Source organism: Homarus americanus, unplaced genomic scaffold, assembly GCF_018991925.1.
Source record: "Homarus americanus isolate GMGI-L3 unplaced genomic scaffold, GMGI_Hamer_2.0 scaffold4060, whole genome shotgun sequence".
NCBI classification, from domain to species: Eukaryota; Metazoa; Arthropoda; class Malacostraca; order Decapoda; family Nephropidae; genus Homarus; species Homarus americanus.
Genome location: NW_024746161.1, coordinates 11,485,713 through 11,503,664, shown reverse-complemented (window position 1 = coordinate 11,503,664; position 17,952 = coordinate 11,485,713). Strand labels below are relative to the sequence as shown.

At 38.1% G+C, this 17,952-nt stretch overlaps 2 protein-coding genes across 6 annotated transcripts in view; one reads left to right on the top strand and one right to left on the bottom strand.

Moving 5' to 3' along the window:
- LOC121879138 (maternal embryonic leucine zipper kinase-like) overlaps positions 1-4,125 on the bottom strand; it is a 33,137-nt gene extending 29,012 nt beyond the window's left edge. For 3 of the 5 annotated variants that reach the window (XM_042385735.1, XM_042385740.1, XM_042385739.1), the window contains exons 1-6: positions 4,021-4,125; positions 2,312-2,546; positions 1,907-2,057; positions 1,667-1,776; positions 1,083-1,236; positions 327-433 (exon numbers count right to left, since the gene is read on the bottom strand). In XM_042385735.1, coding sequence (XP_042241669.1) covers positions 327-433; positions 1,083-1,236; positions 1,667-1,776; positions 1,907-2,057; positions 2,312-2,467 — 678 coding nt within the window. In that variant the 5' untranslated portion in view covers positions 2,468-2,546; positions 4,021-4,125. Of the gene's footprint in view, positions 1-326; positions 434-1,082; positions 1,237-1,666; positions 1,777-1,906; positions 2,058-2,311; positions 2,547-3,229; positions 3,253-3,283; positions 3,353-4,020 lie in introns of those variants that run through there. The other 2 variants (XM_042385736.1, XM_042385738.1) reach the window with 2 other exon arrangements.
- A 146-nt stretch (positions 4,126-4,271) lies between these two features.
- The window catches only part of LOC121879139 (lysophospholipase D GDPD1-like), a 42,024-nt gene continuing 28,343 nt past the window's right edge, over positions 4,272-17,952 (top strand). The window contains exons 1-2 of the mRNA XM_042385741.1: positions 4,272-4,543; positions 16,007-16,049. Coding sequence (XP_042241675.1) covers positions 4,408-4,543; positions 16,007-16,049 — 179 coding nt within the window. The 5' untranslated portion in view covers positions 4,272-4,407. The remainder of the gene's footprint in view (positions 4,544-16,006; positions 16,050-17,952) is intronic.

The following is a 17,952-nucleotide window of genomic DNA, read 5'->3' as shown; positions in this document are numbered from 1 at the left end:
TCTTTGCACAAAGATCATCTAAAGAGTGAGGTTTTGATGAGTAAACTACAGATTTGACATGTCCCCAAAGGAAACAAATCTGGCAAGCGTGCTGGCCAGATTCCGATACATCAATCTGGGAAAACCTCATTTAAAAAATGGTGAAAATTAAACGTTGAAAATTAAAATCCAAAGATCAGTTGTTAAAACTTGAATAAATTGCCTCTCCATTAAATTTTACAGATTCTTTTTATCTTCTATAGAACTGAAGTTATTAACATTTTAACCTGCATACAGATTTTATAGGCACCCGTATACATAGTATACTGTATGCACAAATATCAAACCTGAATTTTTCTGTAGAGAGCTCCTAAGTTTTCATCATCAAATGGGAGAAAGCCACACAATAGGGCATATAATAATACCCCCATACTCCAGATGTCTGCCTCAGAACCTGAAAATATTTATTAGTTTTTTAACAAAGTAAATCCTCCCATTACCGGATTCATGACACCCTTGCCAATCAATGGGGGGGTTCATTTCCCTCATGTATATGTTGTGCCCAGTTTGTGAAATTGCTCAATTTATGAACTGGGCAGCATTTTGTCCAGTTCATGAAATGGGCTCCCAAACTAACCTAAACCAACCCAACCCAATCTAATTTAACCTATATTAACCGAACCCAACCTTACTTAAGATAACCTAACTAACCTAAATTATGTTGAGTTAGGTTAGGCCATTTTACCTAGTTCATTTACTAGGCTCCTAATCTAGCCTAGGTTAAATTAGGTCGGTTTAAGTTAGGCTAGGTTAGGCTCTCTCAAACATTCCCCAAAGATTTAAAACCGAGGCTGTCACATCTTTGTTGTCCATTGGCAAAAAGAAAAGACTCAAATGAGTTATACACAGTGAACTTCTTCCTCGGCATATAAATGATGGACTATCTTTCCTTAACACTGAATATCTATCTCTCATTTACAAATTAAATTTTCAACTAAATATAATGGAAAATGTGAAGATAATCTCATATAATTTGAATGATGTAATTTAGGTTAACTCAGTAGGAGAGGGTAGGGAATAAACTGAAGAACTTTTTAAGTTACCTAAGTAGTGTCTGCCAGATACAAGTTCTGGTGCAGCATATGCTGGAGACCCACAGCAAGTTGCCAGGCGCTGGTCCAAACCACCAGCGGGGTTGGCACACAACCCAAAGTCAATCAACTTAAGTTGCTGGTCATCATCCAATAACAGATTTTCCTAAAGAACATACAGACATGCTAAGATAATGTAGGACTGGCCAACACATCCAGAATAACAAGAAATTAGTTTTAAGACTTACAATGAATACTGCAAAACACATCCAAATTTGTATTAATTTTGAACGTCCTTTTCCTATATGTTACACTGAATTTATCAACCAATAATCGGCCTTAATCATTTGGTGATAAGAAAATAAAATAATTTGCTCATTTCCAATTACATCACCAATATCTTATGTTCAATAGATCAGATAACCTTTCATTTCTCCACTTTTAAAATACATGTACTGTACAATACTTTACTCAATCTGGCTGTAATTCTGATCATCTATGTTTATGCTGTGTATATGAAGATCTGACCTTTAATGTAAAATATATATTGTAAACTGCTTCAGCACCTTAAACACACAACAGCAAATAGTACTTACTGGTTTAAGATCTCTATGAGCATACCCCATGTTGTGTACATACGCTACAGCAGATGTTATTTGTCGAAAAAATAATCTTGCCTCATCTTCTTCTAGTCGGTCTCTCTCAACTGTATACAGTATATGGGAAATAGAGTTGGGAGTACAAGTCAAAATTATTGTTGTATATCATAACATTTCATAGTAATCAAACCAAAATGTTTCAACAAGAATGTCATAACCATCTGAAACAGCATTTACCTATGTAATCAAATAATTCCCCTCCTGGACAATACTCAAGAACCATGAATATTTTTGTGTCAGTCTCAAGAACCTGATAAAGTTTACACACATGTTGGTGTGCCAGCTGTTTCATTGCACCAATTTCCAAATGTATGCGTGGCAAATCTTCCTGAAGAAGATAAAGAAAAGTATGGTAGACCAAATACAGTTAACAGCCATTAATAATAAAAAAAAAAACAGATAAAAGTTTCCATATCTCAAAAATGTATACTGTACATTCTGGAAATACAGTAAGAGAAGTTATATGCTATTGCATCATCGAAATATTTTTTTTAGCATTCAAATTAAGAATAAGATATACAGTACTGCACTACCAGTTACTGTAGATACTTTACATTAAAAAAATATATACAGAGTACTTACCCCAAGTTGTCTTTTATCCATAATCTTGAGAGCAACTTTCTCTCCTGTTAACACATGGGTTGCCAACTTCACTTTTGCAAAGCCTCCTGATCCAATGGTTTCATGGAGTTCATACTGCCCTTCCAGAGCAGCATATGGGGAGGCTTGCTGTCGCATCTTGAATGCTACGTAAGCTCACCCCTAGGTTACCTACTCTAATGTCGATCACTGATTTTCAACATTCACTTAAAAATTTCTGTAAAAACAAAATAAACAAGATTAAAACAACATGTTACTTGTGAACTTATTCCAGTATTATACTTTCACATTTTTTCTGGTATATACACTACCATACTATATACAGTATTATAAAACATAAACAATGAATATCAAGTAAACAGAGGTCTCTCTATACTGTACAGTACCCAGTAAATCCCAGTGCTGGAATTTTTCTTACTTGTTTAAGGGCTAGTGAAAAATGATAAGAGGGTGTTAATTTTTAATTCTACTAGCCCAGCTGGTAAATCGATAAAAATGGTGAATTAGCATGCATATACAGTATGTATACTGCATTGCTACACAGCATTGTATGCATATACTGTATACTCTATACAGTGAATTAATAAGCATATACCTGTATGATTATTTTAGAGAGTAAATACAGGGGTATCTACCCAAGGGAACACAACTCATCAACTAGCCCTCAGTACAAATTATTTGATGATGGAAAGCATAATTAAAGCACAAGTTTAAACAGCATATTGTACATTAAAGGAGTAAATATTCGTTTAATGGCTGTGGCTCCTTTTTGTCATGGCATACACCAAAAAAAATAAATATTCTCCTAACAATCTCAACTTCCAAATCAATGTTGAAACCTAACCTAGCCTACCAAATACGAATATCTTGCCACAGCCATTAATCAGTATACATTATTACGAAGAGGAATGAGGTGGGTGACACAACAACTAAGAGGGCGAGAAACACACTGACCTCCATCTATAAATGTCAACTTGTTGCTTGGAGTTGGCAACATCCGGTTCACCACGGGGATAAGGTGATATTATAATTTTTAAGGGAAAATTAACCACATTGTTTTTATCATAATTAGATTTCTCAATCACTTTAAAAAAAGCCACTTTGTCACTTGTCCTGTTTTCGCCTAGAATGCCTCATACTTTTTTTCATACAAACTTACTGTACTTCCCTCAAGTACCGTTAGTAAAATACATCATTACTTAAGGTGCCTTTGGTAAATTGACAGAAACCATCCCTATCTATATCAGGATTTTAGCAAGAACTAACCAGTGAAGCATTACTTATTTTTCAATATTTCGTTCCTGTTACAATGAAACATTATTCATGGACAGCTTGTTAAGGCCGAGGAGTGTTTAGTAGAAGGCATGTACAGAGAAGCTGGAGATGATAAGTTAAAATTCAACAAACTTCTTATGAAAAAGATTTAAAACAATCACTGTAGTGGGCACTTATATAAGGTAATACGAATGAAGATTAATTTCACTGGTGAAGACTAAGGCCAGGTTTGTTTCCTCAGTACGGTTAGACGATGTGCTGACTATTAGGACATGATTGTGGGTCTTATGTGGTTCAAAACTTATATATTTACCATTTTTTATGTATTTTAAATATTACATGTGACTTTCTGCTATATTTTGTTGACAATATTCAAGAGAGTCATTTAATATTGAGGATAAAGCACCAACACTCACCAGGAGGTTTTCAAGTCCCTTAAATGTCGTTCCAATTCGCTCTCGGCCAATCAGCGATGAGCTGCTATGACGTCACAAGAGAGTTACTAGATGCCTCTTGGCCAATCAGCGATGAGCTGCTATGACGTCACAAGAGAGTTAGGAGATGCGCATCACTGACAGCAGACGATAATATTATTTCCCTTATAATGTTCATGACAATATAAAATTCTCACCATAATTTATTGAATAAGACTGAGAGTCACTCGTAAATTATAGTGGACACCGTTTAAAGTTGTGTTTAATAATGGATGTGTTTGGTGTGGGAGTGTCAGCTGAGGCAGTGCCGCAGTGCAGGTGTAAACAAAGACAAGATAACACGTCTTGCTTAAACAATTATTGGTCCAAATGGTTATAGAAATGATATTTGCCGCTATAATAGGGTGTTATATTGTTTCCTCGTTCATATTGTTTAAGTTTCCAATGTTATTACACAAGAAAAAAGATGTGAAGTTCGTGTGTAGACATATCAGTCATCGTGGAGGTAAGTGAGGGTCTATCACTGCAGTACTCTTATATACCGAGCTAAGCCTTCTGGACAATGTGCACAACTTCTGTAACTAAACTTATTTGGTATTTCTTACAAGTAGGTTCACCTTACCAGTCTAATGCTACCTTAACTTTTAATGATTAACAGTCGAGAATGATACACAATTAATGTACTGTACCGGTACTTCAATATTGAGTTAAATATCGGTCTGAGGATATATAGTAGTCAGCCCCTAAACGTTCATACAGGTTTATAATTGAGAAAGAATATTGTCTCCATTAACCCTATTCAGGGGGATTACCCAACAGCACCGGGTAACATAACTTTATAAAAGAATAGAGGAATAATCTAATATTCAAGGAAAGAGAACATAGTCAGGCATGTTACTGCAGTCCTAACTATAAGATAGTGGGTTAGAGGATGAAGTTAATATTAAACTTGGTACTTGTTATAGAGCTAGATTAATTAGGGCACCCCAGTGAGCAGTGCTGGATTTAGACCTGTGGAGGCCCATGGGCAGCCTCTTTGTGGAGGCCCCTCTCATTATAACTACCCAAGAGGGTGGGGTGGAGGGTGAAGCGAGCCTAAACATCTGGGAGTTCTGGGGGGCGCTGTAAACCCCCCGGGAAAATTTTGAAATTTGAACACTTCTTTGGAGAATTTTGATGCCATATGCAGGTATATTAAGGAAATTAGAACATTGAGAAATTTTTAATTAACTGCATATTTATTGATAGTGTACAAATTCCCAACACACACACGCGCACAAATGTGAGACATGACTGGAGTCATTCATGTGGTTTCAAGTCGACCAGCCCTGATATGTGGAGGCCCCCAGATTGTGGAGGCCCCTGGGCAGCTGCCCACTTTGCCCACTCCTGAATCTGGCCCTGCCAGTGAGGCTAGGCACTGGATTTGAACCAGGAACTGTTGGTTTAGGCATCTACCCCCCACTTTTTCTTCAAACAACCTGGGTAACTTCTGTTAAGTTCTGCAACTTTTATTTTTTCAGGGTCCTCACTGATGTGTTAGTAGATCACCTGAAGCCTCAGGTAGTGCAGGGTATTATACTTCAGGTGGGATATGTTGGGGGAGGGGTCATTCCTCGGAGGAGTATTGAGGTCCACCAGAAGGTTTGCACCCCCCCCCCTTCCAGGTAGTGCCAAATGGGTTTAACTTGGGGGGAGAGATCTTCCGGTGATCACTTGGAGGGGCACTTGTATGGTAAAAAGTCAGTAGTGACCATTCACAGAAGTTACTTTAAAAATTATGTATTTTTTATAAATTTCTTGTTCACTATTTCACAAGAATATGACCTTCATTCCTAGCAGAAATGACTACTTTTGGATATATGACACACCCCCCCTAAGTACAGGTACCAATATTGTGGAGGTAAAACACACCCAAAACTTCTCTCAAATATCAGCATCCATGTCTAACTTAACCTAACATGCTGCGGTGAGTTTCATACATCACTTACATAAAACAACCTACATTTACATAATTCTACACTAATTTTACTATTTATTGTGCTCAAATATGTAGATGTTATTCACTGAGGCACTTTTTAGGAGATGACACATGACATTCTATGGCCTAAGGCACAAATTTGTACGGTACAGTTTTACCACCAATACTCTGTCACAATGCCACTACCACATCATGTTATGTTGATACCCAAAAATAATGAGAAATTATATATACAGTATTTACATTATTTACAAAAGTCTTTCCTGTGCTTCAGAGTTTTGAAGGGTGTGGTATTGTTGGTAGCATGGAATCAGGCAAAGAGCAACGTCACACTGAGTCCACTGATAGCGAGTGTCTTTGTGTATTTTGACACAGATTTCACTCATACAGCACACATGATAATTTTTTTCCGGGAATACTGCTTTACCTCACTTGAAGGAATCACTGAAGGGAAGTGTTGAGCAATCAGTCACAACCTCCAGGTCTCTGACGAGGTAATGCATTGGTCACCAAAAGCTGGCTTACCACATTCAATGAAAACTCGTGGAGTGTAGGTATTTTACCTGTCTTCACTAGATGAAGAATGTGCACATTCAGAAGGGACATGTCTAAAATATGGAAGAATAGTTTTTTGTACCATTTCATAGTCTTATGTGCACAATCTGTATTGGAGATCATGCTGTCAGACTTGTCAACCAGATGCATGTTGGACGTGTGGTCTGGGACACAGTGTGGCTTGTAGAGCCTCACCCTAGTCTTGGGGTCGATGTTGTGTGTGATGGTGTTGGCCCTATGGTGTCAAGGGTCATTAACATCACTCTCACTCTCCTTGTCACCTTGTGGGTAATCAGGGTCATTGACATCATCAGAATCACTCAAACCACTCTCCAATCCTAATGGCTTCTCAGCAGGGCCGTCCCTAGGGGATGGCAACCGGTGCGACTACCCCGGGCCCCACGTTGAGCTGACTTCACCTTACCACCCAGATTCAGGAGACCACCTGAAGGATTAGTGACCAGCACAGTTAGGCAGTGAATCTGCTGACATGAGGTCAAAGGTAAGATTAAGCCACCCCATCTTACCACCCAGCCTGAGAACAATGTCATTCTTTACTGTGCACTCTGTCGAAGAGGAGTGAGGACGTTGACAGCGGTCACCTGTCAATGTTGTCGAACCTCTGAATCTCCAGTTGTCCGTGATTTGTGTTTTGTAAAATTGTTGATATACATTATTTTACTATCGTACACAGCCCTCGTTTTTTTTATTATACCATGGCCAGCCGGGATAGAGACATACAGAAACTATACCTTGGGTGCAAAGAAAAGGCAGAAGGAAAGGAAGAGAGAAGAAATCGAAATGTCGATGAAAGATTCCCTGGAAAAATATGTGCTTTCAAAAACACCAGAAATTAATGAAAAAAAAAGGACCTGTGCGACTGTGATGGTGATAGTGTGGGTCATATTCAAGCTGAGGAAGAGGATAGTACTGAAAAAATACTAAGGGTTTTAAAATGGCCAGTTGGTAAAAAGGGACCTGTTAAGGTATCAAGTGAAAACTATGTGCTTCCAAAAAATGGTGAAAGTCGACTCTTTTTCAAAAGACTTTTACATGTTAAGATTGCCAAATGGGGAAATATATGAAAGATGTTGGCCTATATACTCCAAGAAGGTTGATGCAACTTTTTGCTTCTGTTGTAAAGTGTTCAGTTCAAATATATATATATATATATATATATATATATATATATATATATATATATATATATATATATATATATATATATATATATATATATATATATATATATATATATATATATATACATACATACATACATACATACATACCTATACAGGTGCTCCCCGACTTAAGACGGGGTTAGGGACCCAAATCCAGGTCGTAATTAAAAATAAATAAATAAAAAATCTACAATGAAATACAGTACAGTAAAAGTAATAAATAATGAGGAATGGATACAGTGCAGTAAAAGTAATAAATACAGTGACCCCTCGGTTAACGAACTCAATCCGTTCCAGAAGGTCGTTCGTTAACCGAAACCATTGTTTCAATGGGTTTTTGGGTAATTGGTTCCAGCTCACCGAAAATTGCCTAAATTCAAAAAAAATTGTAGAAAAGTTCACTTACTTTGAGGTGTGTATGTAGAAGGCTCCTGGATGATGATGATGATGGGAATTAGAATGGGGGTGGAGGAGAAGGAAGAAGAGAAGGCATTGGGGTGGAAGAGAAGTCACCCCATGGCACCATTTCACCCATAAAATTTTAGTTCTCTTGGTGTATTTCAAGATTATTTTCTTTAAATCAACACTGCACTGCATTGTATATTGTCAATATGTAAAATATATTTCAAAATGACCAATAATTTGCTTGGAAACACAGAAAAAAAGCGTTTAGTTGAAGAGAGTCTCAAGCAAGATGTTACCTCCAGTGAAAACAGAGAGACTAACGCCTGTTTGTTGTGTTAAGAGGCTGGATGCCGCGCATTAAACTAGTCACTTTACCTTCAATTATGTTCAATAATTGTTAAAATGACTAAAAAATTGAATATTAAACTTTTAAAATTATTGAATAGTATAAACTTCTTGATATTTACTAAAATAGTAAGGAATTTAAGCCCTAGAACCGATTAATGCATTGGCGGACTGATACTAAAGCTGGTTGCCCGGTCAGTGCAAGCGAAAACATGTTGAGGTCGGTTCGTAAGAAATTCGTTAACCGAATTTTTGTTCGTTAACCGAATTGAAGATCCTTATGGAAGGCAGTTCGTTAACCGAAATTTCGTTAACCGAGGCGTTCGTTAAACGAGGGGTCACTGTAATGAGGAATGGATACAGTGTGACTGAGCATTTATCTTTAATGTAGTCAGCTGAATGCACACGGGGCCCCCATAATTTTCTAATTATACATGGAGACTACATTAACTGGAAACGTTTCGGTATAGAAAATGTGCGCGTCATTTGAAAAAAAAATAAAATTTGGTCACAACTGCGGCGGTCGTAAGTCCCGACGGTCGTAAGGTCAGAGCAGGTCGTAAGTACCGATGGACTTAAGTCCAAGCACACGAAGGGTCAAGACGTACCTGGCGCTCCTCTCGGAGCAGCCAGGTCAACTGTTATGTTGGCCCATACCAACTCCCTCCCCTGAACCCTCCTCCCCACCGGAATATCAACAAGTTCACGCCAGAAGTTACTATTTCATTTAGGAAAGAAATGGAACCAGTGTTAAACAAAGGTGAACAGTGGTGAACAGTGCTTAAGTCAGTGAGAACAACTCAACAGTAACAGTGGTACCCAAGTTGACCTTTCACACAGTGAGGTCCCAGGTACCCAGTGATAACGGCCCGTGAGACCCAACTACCAGCGATGTGTTAATCCGTCTACGATAGGAAGGCCTGGAACCACACCTCACTCATATAACACCATCTGTGAGGGAATTACTACACCACGTGAGGCCCCTCATAACACCATATGTGAAGGAGTTACTACACCACGTGAGGCCCCTCATAACACCATCTGTGAGGGAATTACTACACCACGTGAGGCCCCTCATAACACCATCTGTGAGGGAATTACTACACCACGTGAGGCCCTGTGAGGGAATTACTACACCACGTGAGGCCCCTCATAACACCATCTGTGAGGGAATTACTACACCACGTGAGGCCCCTCATAACACCATCTGTGAGGGAACTACTACACCACGTGAGGTCCCTCCTAACACCATCTGGGAGGGAGTTACTACACTACGTTTTTGCTGTTCAACACCTACATTAATCTGTATGTTCCTTTACCTTTCTCTAATGAAGGCTTTTGTTAAACCACCAATGTATGTAATAAGTCATTTATGCCCAATGTATATTTTCAGCCTTCGGGCTGCAGAACTTTTTCAATAAACCGTTAATTATTATTATTATTTATTATTACACACACACACACACAGTGGTCCCTCGGTTAACAAACTCAATTCGTTCCAGAGGGTCGTTCGTTAACCGAAACCATTGTTTCAATGGGATTTTTGGTAATTGGTTCCAGCTCACCGAAAATTACATACAAAGTAAAAAAAAATGCAGTAAAGTACACTTACTGTGAGGTGTGTATGTAAAAGGCTCTTGGTTGATGATGCTGATGTGAATTTGTAGTGGGAGGTGGAGGAGGAGAAGAGAAGGAAGTGGGGGTGGAGGAGAAGGGAGAAGAGAAGCATTTTAATGCTTCTTGGAAGCAATAATTGCAGACACAGTTGATGCCGACATGCCATATTCTTTACTCAGTACATTGGTTCTAATGCCTTCTTCATGTTTCTTAATAATTTCCTGTTTCACTTGCATTTAGATCCCTTTTTAGATTTCTTTGGACCCATGCTTGATGCAGTACAGTAATTTCACTAATAAAATTTTAAGATCACTAGCTGTAATTAAAGATTATTTTATTTAAATCAACACTGCACTGCGCTATATATTATCAATAACTAAATTTCAGAATGACCAATAATTTTAATGTAAAAACGTAAAAATACTCTGTAATCAAGAGAGCGACAAACACGATGTTTCCTCCACTGTAAACGAAGTTAAGCTGACGCTTTGGCGGGTGAGTTAAGCGGCTGATGGGCGGACAAAGAACTAGTTTCCTGTACTGCATATATTATTAATATGTTTACTAAATTTTAAATGACTAATTATTTTAATATAAAAAAATAAAAAATATTAAAGAGCACAACCTTCTTGATATTTACTCCACTGGAAACGAATGTAAACATAGAACCGATTACTGTATTGGCGGACTAGCCAATCAGCTGATGCTCACAACAAAACGTGTTTGTTGTAAGGATTTCGTTAATCGAAGTTTTTTTCATAAACCGAATTGAAGATCCTTATGGGAGGTAATTCGTTAACCGAAATTTCGTTAATCGAACCGTTCGGTAACAGGGACCACTGTATAAGAATCAATATAAAGTTCCGTGAATGGTCACTGCAGAATGTGATAATAATAATAATTAACAGTTTATTGAAAACATGACAACCAAATGGCAAAAATATACAATAAACAGATGATAAAGGTTACATTTAGTGAAAATGAGGAGTGGGTCACTTGACTGACAAAGGCTTTCAGTACAAAAAAAGAAGAAACATGGAGTGAACATACAAATTAACTACAGATATAGAAGTACCCTGTAATCTTGTAGGTCGCATCACAATCGGTCTTGTAAACTGTCTGGTACAGAAGGTGTAATCCTGGTCTCCGGTTTGCACAAGTTTACACTGATGCCTTGGTCCCTCAGCTCACATGGTGTTTAAGAGGGTTCTTGTTTCTCATTTGATGTTGTTGGGAATTCTCATTAATCACCTGGAGTTGGGAGCCCTTGTTTCTCACCTAGTGTTGTTTAAATTCCTAATGTCTTAAGTGGTGTAGCTGAGTCTGGGTATCACATCTGGTGGTGGTGGTAGGTGATCAATTAAACCATCACCTTAATATTTGTTTTCTTTTATTTATTTAATAAATTTAACAGTAAATAAATACACTATTGTACAGTAGTACAGAACATTCTTGCAATGGAAACACTACATTTTGACTAGAGAAATGGAACTTTCTGGCAGCAATACATTATTGTACAACTATAATCCTGTGTCACGCCAAGGATGGGTGGAATGAATGTATTGGCAAAATAACTGCAAGCCATCAAGTAAATGTTCTGAGAAATTAATCTTTGTTTGGGTCTTTTTTTTCTCTCTCTCCCTGAAAGTGTGTATGAGGCATTATCAAGCAAATCCAATCCAACTTAGCAGTCCTTGGGTTACTGTGGAAATAGAAGAATCTTGCTTTTCTCATTACCTGAAACATCTCTGGGGACAAACACCACACACACACACACACACACCTGTTTGGATCTTCAGCATTGTTGATTTAATGCCAAACCAGCAACTGGCTGTATGGAAATAGTCCAAGCAATAGAGTACAGGTATAGTGTAAAAGCAGTGGTTTGATCAGGATCCATCATTCACAGTACAGTACTGTACTAATGAGTGGAGGGGATACTATAATCTCCAAAGTCTGGGTTACATGCACAGGACTGTTAACCTTTCAATAAATGTTGTGGATCTGGTTTGTGATGTCATGACAGAACAAGCATAAAGGTCAGAACAAGACAATGCACAGCTGCCACACTTTATGAACCTATATGTACCAATCATTATTCTCTGAATGCTTTTTAATTTTTTTATGCATACAGTACAGTAGTACAATAATCAGTTTACATGTACTAGTGATTAATTAACTTATTGTACATTATATTGTACTTTTGTAACCATATTATGGACTGTGATAATCTTGTGCATATTATTTTACTTTATCCAATATAATAAAATTTAATAAACTTGTAATGCATATTTTGTATTTTTGTAACTACAGGACTACTTTATTCTACTTTAATAACCGTATTATGCATTACTTTATTTTCTGTTGGGGTGGTTAAGCTTCAGATAGGTTAAGCTTAGAGGGGCTGATCTTCAGGTGAGTAATGAGATCCACTATCACCTGAAGATTTGCCCCCTGCCCCTACAGGTAGCATTAGGGTGGTTGAACTTCAGGTGGGTTAAGCTGGGAGGCAATTCCAGAAGAGCTCCACCAGCATCTTAATGAATTGACAACAATCTTCCAACAAAAGGACTTTTTCAAGAGTCAAAATAATTCACTAGTCTATTAATAATAAGGTCAGACAAAAGTGAAGGTTCTCTCTAAAATTCTTAATCTGAGTCACAGCAGTAGGGACACCATGTTGCTGGAGCTATTCTTTGACGCCAGTGAATAAGAGCAAACCATTACTGAACTACATGTACAATATGGTATCCTCATTTCAGCAGGAACAAATGCAGGGAACAGTCGTAAAAAAAAAATTGATAATTAATAGTTCTCATTGGATCATACCTATTAAAATCATATATGTAGTGCACCCCTGTATAGTCTCCAAATATTGTGTGGTGGGTTAGTTTATTGGTATTTCCTATACTGTACTGGCAGATCTACAGTGCCAACAGTCGTCTCAGGTTTTTAACTGTGGGGCTGCTTTTCATTATGTACTAGTATGTCCCATCAATGCAGTCTCCTTATAAAACTGAAGCTTTGTGAAACTCAAAATAAAATTTTTTAGAATCAAGGCATGCGACAACTTTCCGAGTGGAGTAATGACCATAGTAAACATTGAAAGAAGACTCGTTGAAATCATCCCATACAGTACTGTATTTCCAGTATACTGTATGTCAAGGGTTTGAATCCTGCTTGGCCCTGACACACATGAGAAGGGTATTATCCAGTGTGACCCTACCACACAGCTCGGGTTTCCCGAAGTGGTTTCCTCCTGTAATAACACTGGACAGAACTGCCCAAATGGCTGATGTGGTGAAAATTATGAAAAATTAATAAATAAATAAATAAAATATTAGCCTAGAACTTAGTTTTGACCTTATGAGTATTGGTTTCCTATCCTGCAGGAACATAGTCTAAAGTGTTATTCCCATTTAATATCCCTATTCCTAGACCGGTTTCTCTCAGACGCTAGGGTCAAATACGTTTTTTTTATTTTGATACAGTAGAACATCGATTTTCAATGTAAAGTTATTTATTTAAAGCGACACCCACGATTAAGGACAGTGTATTAATTTAAAGCGAATCTTTCCTATTTTAAGCGAGTCATTTTGGCGCATCATATGGAAATACACACTACAGTATTTTAAATTTTGCGCCTAATGTTTACCGCCAGATGCATCTCTGGGCACACTACACGGCTGCCCGCCACCCTCCTACACCCTCACGCATCCTCAGTTCTCGCACTGACGCTCTAGTGAATGGACATATTGTGTGACACTATCTCATACCACGTGCATCAACCATCGACACTATGTCCAAGAGGCCATCTACTACATCATTAACTACCCCAAAGACCATGAAATCAAGGCAAGCAATTACACTGGAGCAGAAAATCAAGGTGCTGGAAGTACTGCAGCGAGGAAATGGTGCTTCAAGTGTGGGGTGCCAATTTGGACAGTGATGTGGATAATAAGCTGGTTGAGTTGGGCTCTGCATCTTCAGAGGATGAATTGTCTAACTAAAGTTGCGTGAAAATCTATTTTAGATAGCATAAAGTAATTAAAAAATAAGTTGAGAGGAAAGTGAAAGTGCTTGGTGAGTAGGACGAGAGGTGGGTGGTGTGTGGCGCCAGCGTGACCACCCTCTCACATCAACTGATCTCTAGTAAACAGACCATTTCACATCCCGTAATTTTAGCTGTGTTGACTTATGAGTGTTTGTTTATTCTAGGAGATGGGCTGAGGTACATCTGGGTACAATCTCAGTTGGGGCAAGGGGAGGGCCAGCATAAAGTAATGAAAAACTGAGTTGAGATGAAACTGAAAGTGCTTGGCGAGTCAGGCGAGAGGCGGATGTAGCGCGTCGCTAGCACAACCACCCTCTCACATCAGCTGATCTCTAGTATACAGACCATTTCGCATCCCTTAATTTTAACTGTGTTGATTTATGGGTGTTTGTTTTAGCATAATACTACAAAAAACAATGTTTTGTTTATTCTAGGATTTGCTTTATGCGTTTGGTCATATACGCGTCACCTTGCCAGACCGACAACTTTTATTTACGCGGTTCATTCCATCATTTACACGGGAAGTGGCGCGGGCAGGGTGCGCACAAAGTCGCCCAGTCAACAAAACATTACCAAGTTCTTCACCCACCACAGCCAGCCCAAGTCAGTGATAGTGAGGATATGGACTTTGAGGGGTTTGACAAAGAGGCCTTGCAAGCCTCTTTGGTGGATAGTGATATAGGTGATACAAGTGATACAGGTGAGGGCCAATAATCTGCCATCTGCCTCGGAACCAACCCCCCATCCCCATGTACCCAGCCATCTCTTCTACTAAGTAAGTGTTAAAAAACCTAATATTATTGATATTTCTCTTAAATATTAATTGTGTGTGCATACCATCATAAAATTAAGATGTTATTTTTACTACAACGTATGTAATGTATTATGTCTGGGTGAAGTATAATTTGTTTATTTACTGAAGATATTTGTTTTTAGCTCATAAAATTCATAGAAATTACCTGGCCAGAATATAATTTACATTGCTGGAATTCTTATAAGATAGTGATTAATTTGATTATAAACAAGCTAAAATTTGCATTAGACATGCAAATTTTAGATCTAATTTAAGAATTTTATTAGAGAGAGCAAAAATTTTATCTTTTGTGCAAAATATATGACGTTTATATTCAAATTATTCGCAGTCTTGCAAGGAATCCAGCAATGTCAATTATAATATCCTAACCATAGTCTGAGGTATTATTTATTACTAAACCTAAAAACCTAGTCTTTTCTCCCAAACATTTCTCAGGGAGGGAGGAGAGCCAGCAAGAGTGGGAAGAGGGGAGTTGAGTCCATTATTTGAATGGACATTAACCGGTGACTGTATTTCTCTTAAATATTAATTGTGTGCGCGTACCATCATAAAATTAAGATGTTATTTTTACTACAACGTAGGTATTGTGTCGGAAAAAGTGTATAGTGTAGTTTGGGGGTTGGCTCAGTCTCTATTTCAATTAATCCCATATGTTCTGTTATTTCGTTTATGCTTTTCTTGGTTTACGCGGACCTCCACGGGTTCAATTGACTGTGTAAATCGAGATTACTGTACTGTATGCTGTACAGTACAATACTTTTTTTTTCATACATTCAAAATACGTAGTATTGTTTAGGGTAAATTTTTCTAGCTAATTATTTCAGATTCTTATCCTGTGTGATGGCTCTTAAACTGTACTGTACTATAGATACAGACAAATTTACTTTTATGAGAATCACATAACTAGCAGTGTTGATGTATGTAATATTTTACCTATTTATTACTATACTATTATTATATATTGTTGTAAAATATATAAAATTGTTTATCTTGACACTATTCTTTGTTTTCAGGTGCCGGAGAAAATTATGAAAATACAATATCAGCCTTCAGACAGTAAGTGAGAACTGCATGTTACCAGACCTCTTAGTTCTGTTGTGTGAGTTGCAGCATAACCTTGAGAATCCAGAACCTATAGTTACAGTATCAGGAAAATTACCCAAGATTCCTACTGCTTCAGATGTCCACAAAATCCTCAGACTCACCACTCATATGTCATTCATCATTTTAACCCTTTGAATCCTGAAGGGTTAAATCATCGTCCTCAAAGGGTTAAGGGCTAGTGATGAACATTATACCTGCCAGTACATAGTGAGGATGCTAAGTTAGTGAAGAATGAAGGATTTAGCCCTGAACAAATATATAATGTGCTTGTATATGAGAGGTTTGCCTCATAACACACTTGTTAGCATAGAGGAGAAGGCAACATTTAATTCTATATTCAGAAATCAGGTAAGGGGCCACTCACCAGTATTCTGGATTCTCGGGGTTCTATAGTACAGTAGGGGGCAGGGAAAAAACACTTTTATTTGAGTTGCAGGCTGCACTTTTCAGGCATCGTTTGTATGGCTGTAACAAACACCTGTGCAAAATTTCATGCCATTTCATGCATACTTACCCTGCCGCATCGCGAACGACTTTTTGTCAACTTTTAGTGTATACCAAAAATTAGGTGTCATTTAATGTTTTCCAGGATAATGATAAATTTTACATGGGTGACATCGATTTAATTCACATGTTATTTTACAGGTACACCGTATAGAAAATCATTACAAGTTCATATTGAAATTCTTTTTTGTGCGGAACCTTGGCATCATTTTCCTAGACAATAATCTTTGCCTAATATATCCATCTCTCGATTCGTATCCCGTCACTTCAGTGCAAGCTTCAGTCATCACTTTTATGCCTCTCTCGACCGCCTGAGTGCTGTTTGGCCACTTGGGCACCACTAATGGTGTCTCAAGAATGTCATTAACCTGTAGATTTGACAGAGAAGCAATGTAAGGAGGCTCAGTCTTGAGTTCATTCCTCCAGTTAATCATGGAATGATAGTTTTTTGCTTGCCACTTTAGTTTCGGAGTCACCACCTTTCTCATGTTGACTACAGGAGGCACATCCTCATTCCCATCTCCATCTTTACCCTCCTCATCAGTATAGTTTAACAAATTCTCGTCAACAGCAGCATCAGAATCTTCCTCCTCCTCTTCAGATCTGCCAGTGCATTCTTCCTTTTGCTGATTCTCCTCTCTAATTTTTTTTATCATTGAGACAACTTTTTCTCTAACAGTCATGTCCTCATCTGCACACATACCAAGAAGAAGTTGATCTGTGTGGGCGAAGTATGCATTTCTCTGGACAGCCTTCTTCACTATCGTCTCCTCCTCACTATTCAGGTGTTTCATATATAGCAGGGACTGGAATACGTTCCTTGAGCCGTGTGTTACGTAAGGGTGTATCTTGATGTAAAACCACATTGGAGCACTGAACTTTATTATTGTAATGACAATTCTTTTCAACTCATGGCTGGGTCTTGATGTTGCTACATACAGCCTGAGGATTCTACTCCATAAGGTGTTCCACCTTGACACACAGGGAGGACCTGGCTCAATAGCAGCCAAGTCATCTTCAACAACACCTGTGATAACTCCTTTACAAATCCTATACAGGTATTTCTGATCCCAGGACAGATCTTTCTCCACTTCATCATTAAACACAGGGAAATCAGGGAAACTGACTGGCTGGAAGGCGACAACTGGAAGCTCAGACAAAGACTCCTTGATCTGCTTTCCAATGGGACCACGCCAATGCTCAGGACCACTTGGTTTACCATCATAGTGATAAAAAACTGCGCGGAAATGCAGCTCATTTCCGTGAAGCTGACATATGAAATAATGGAGCGGGTGACCAAGTAACATTTCAAGATGATGAATGACTCCATTTTCTGATCCTACATTTACAT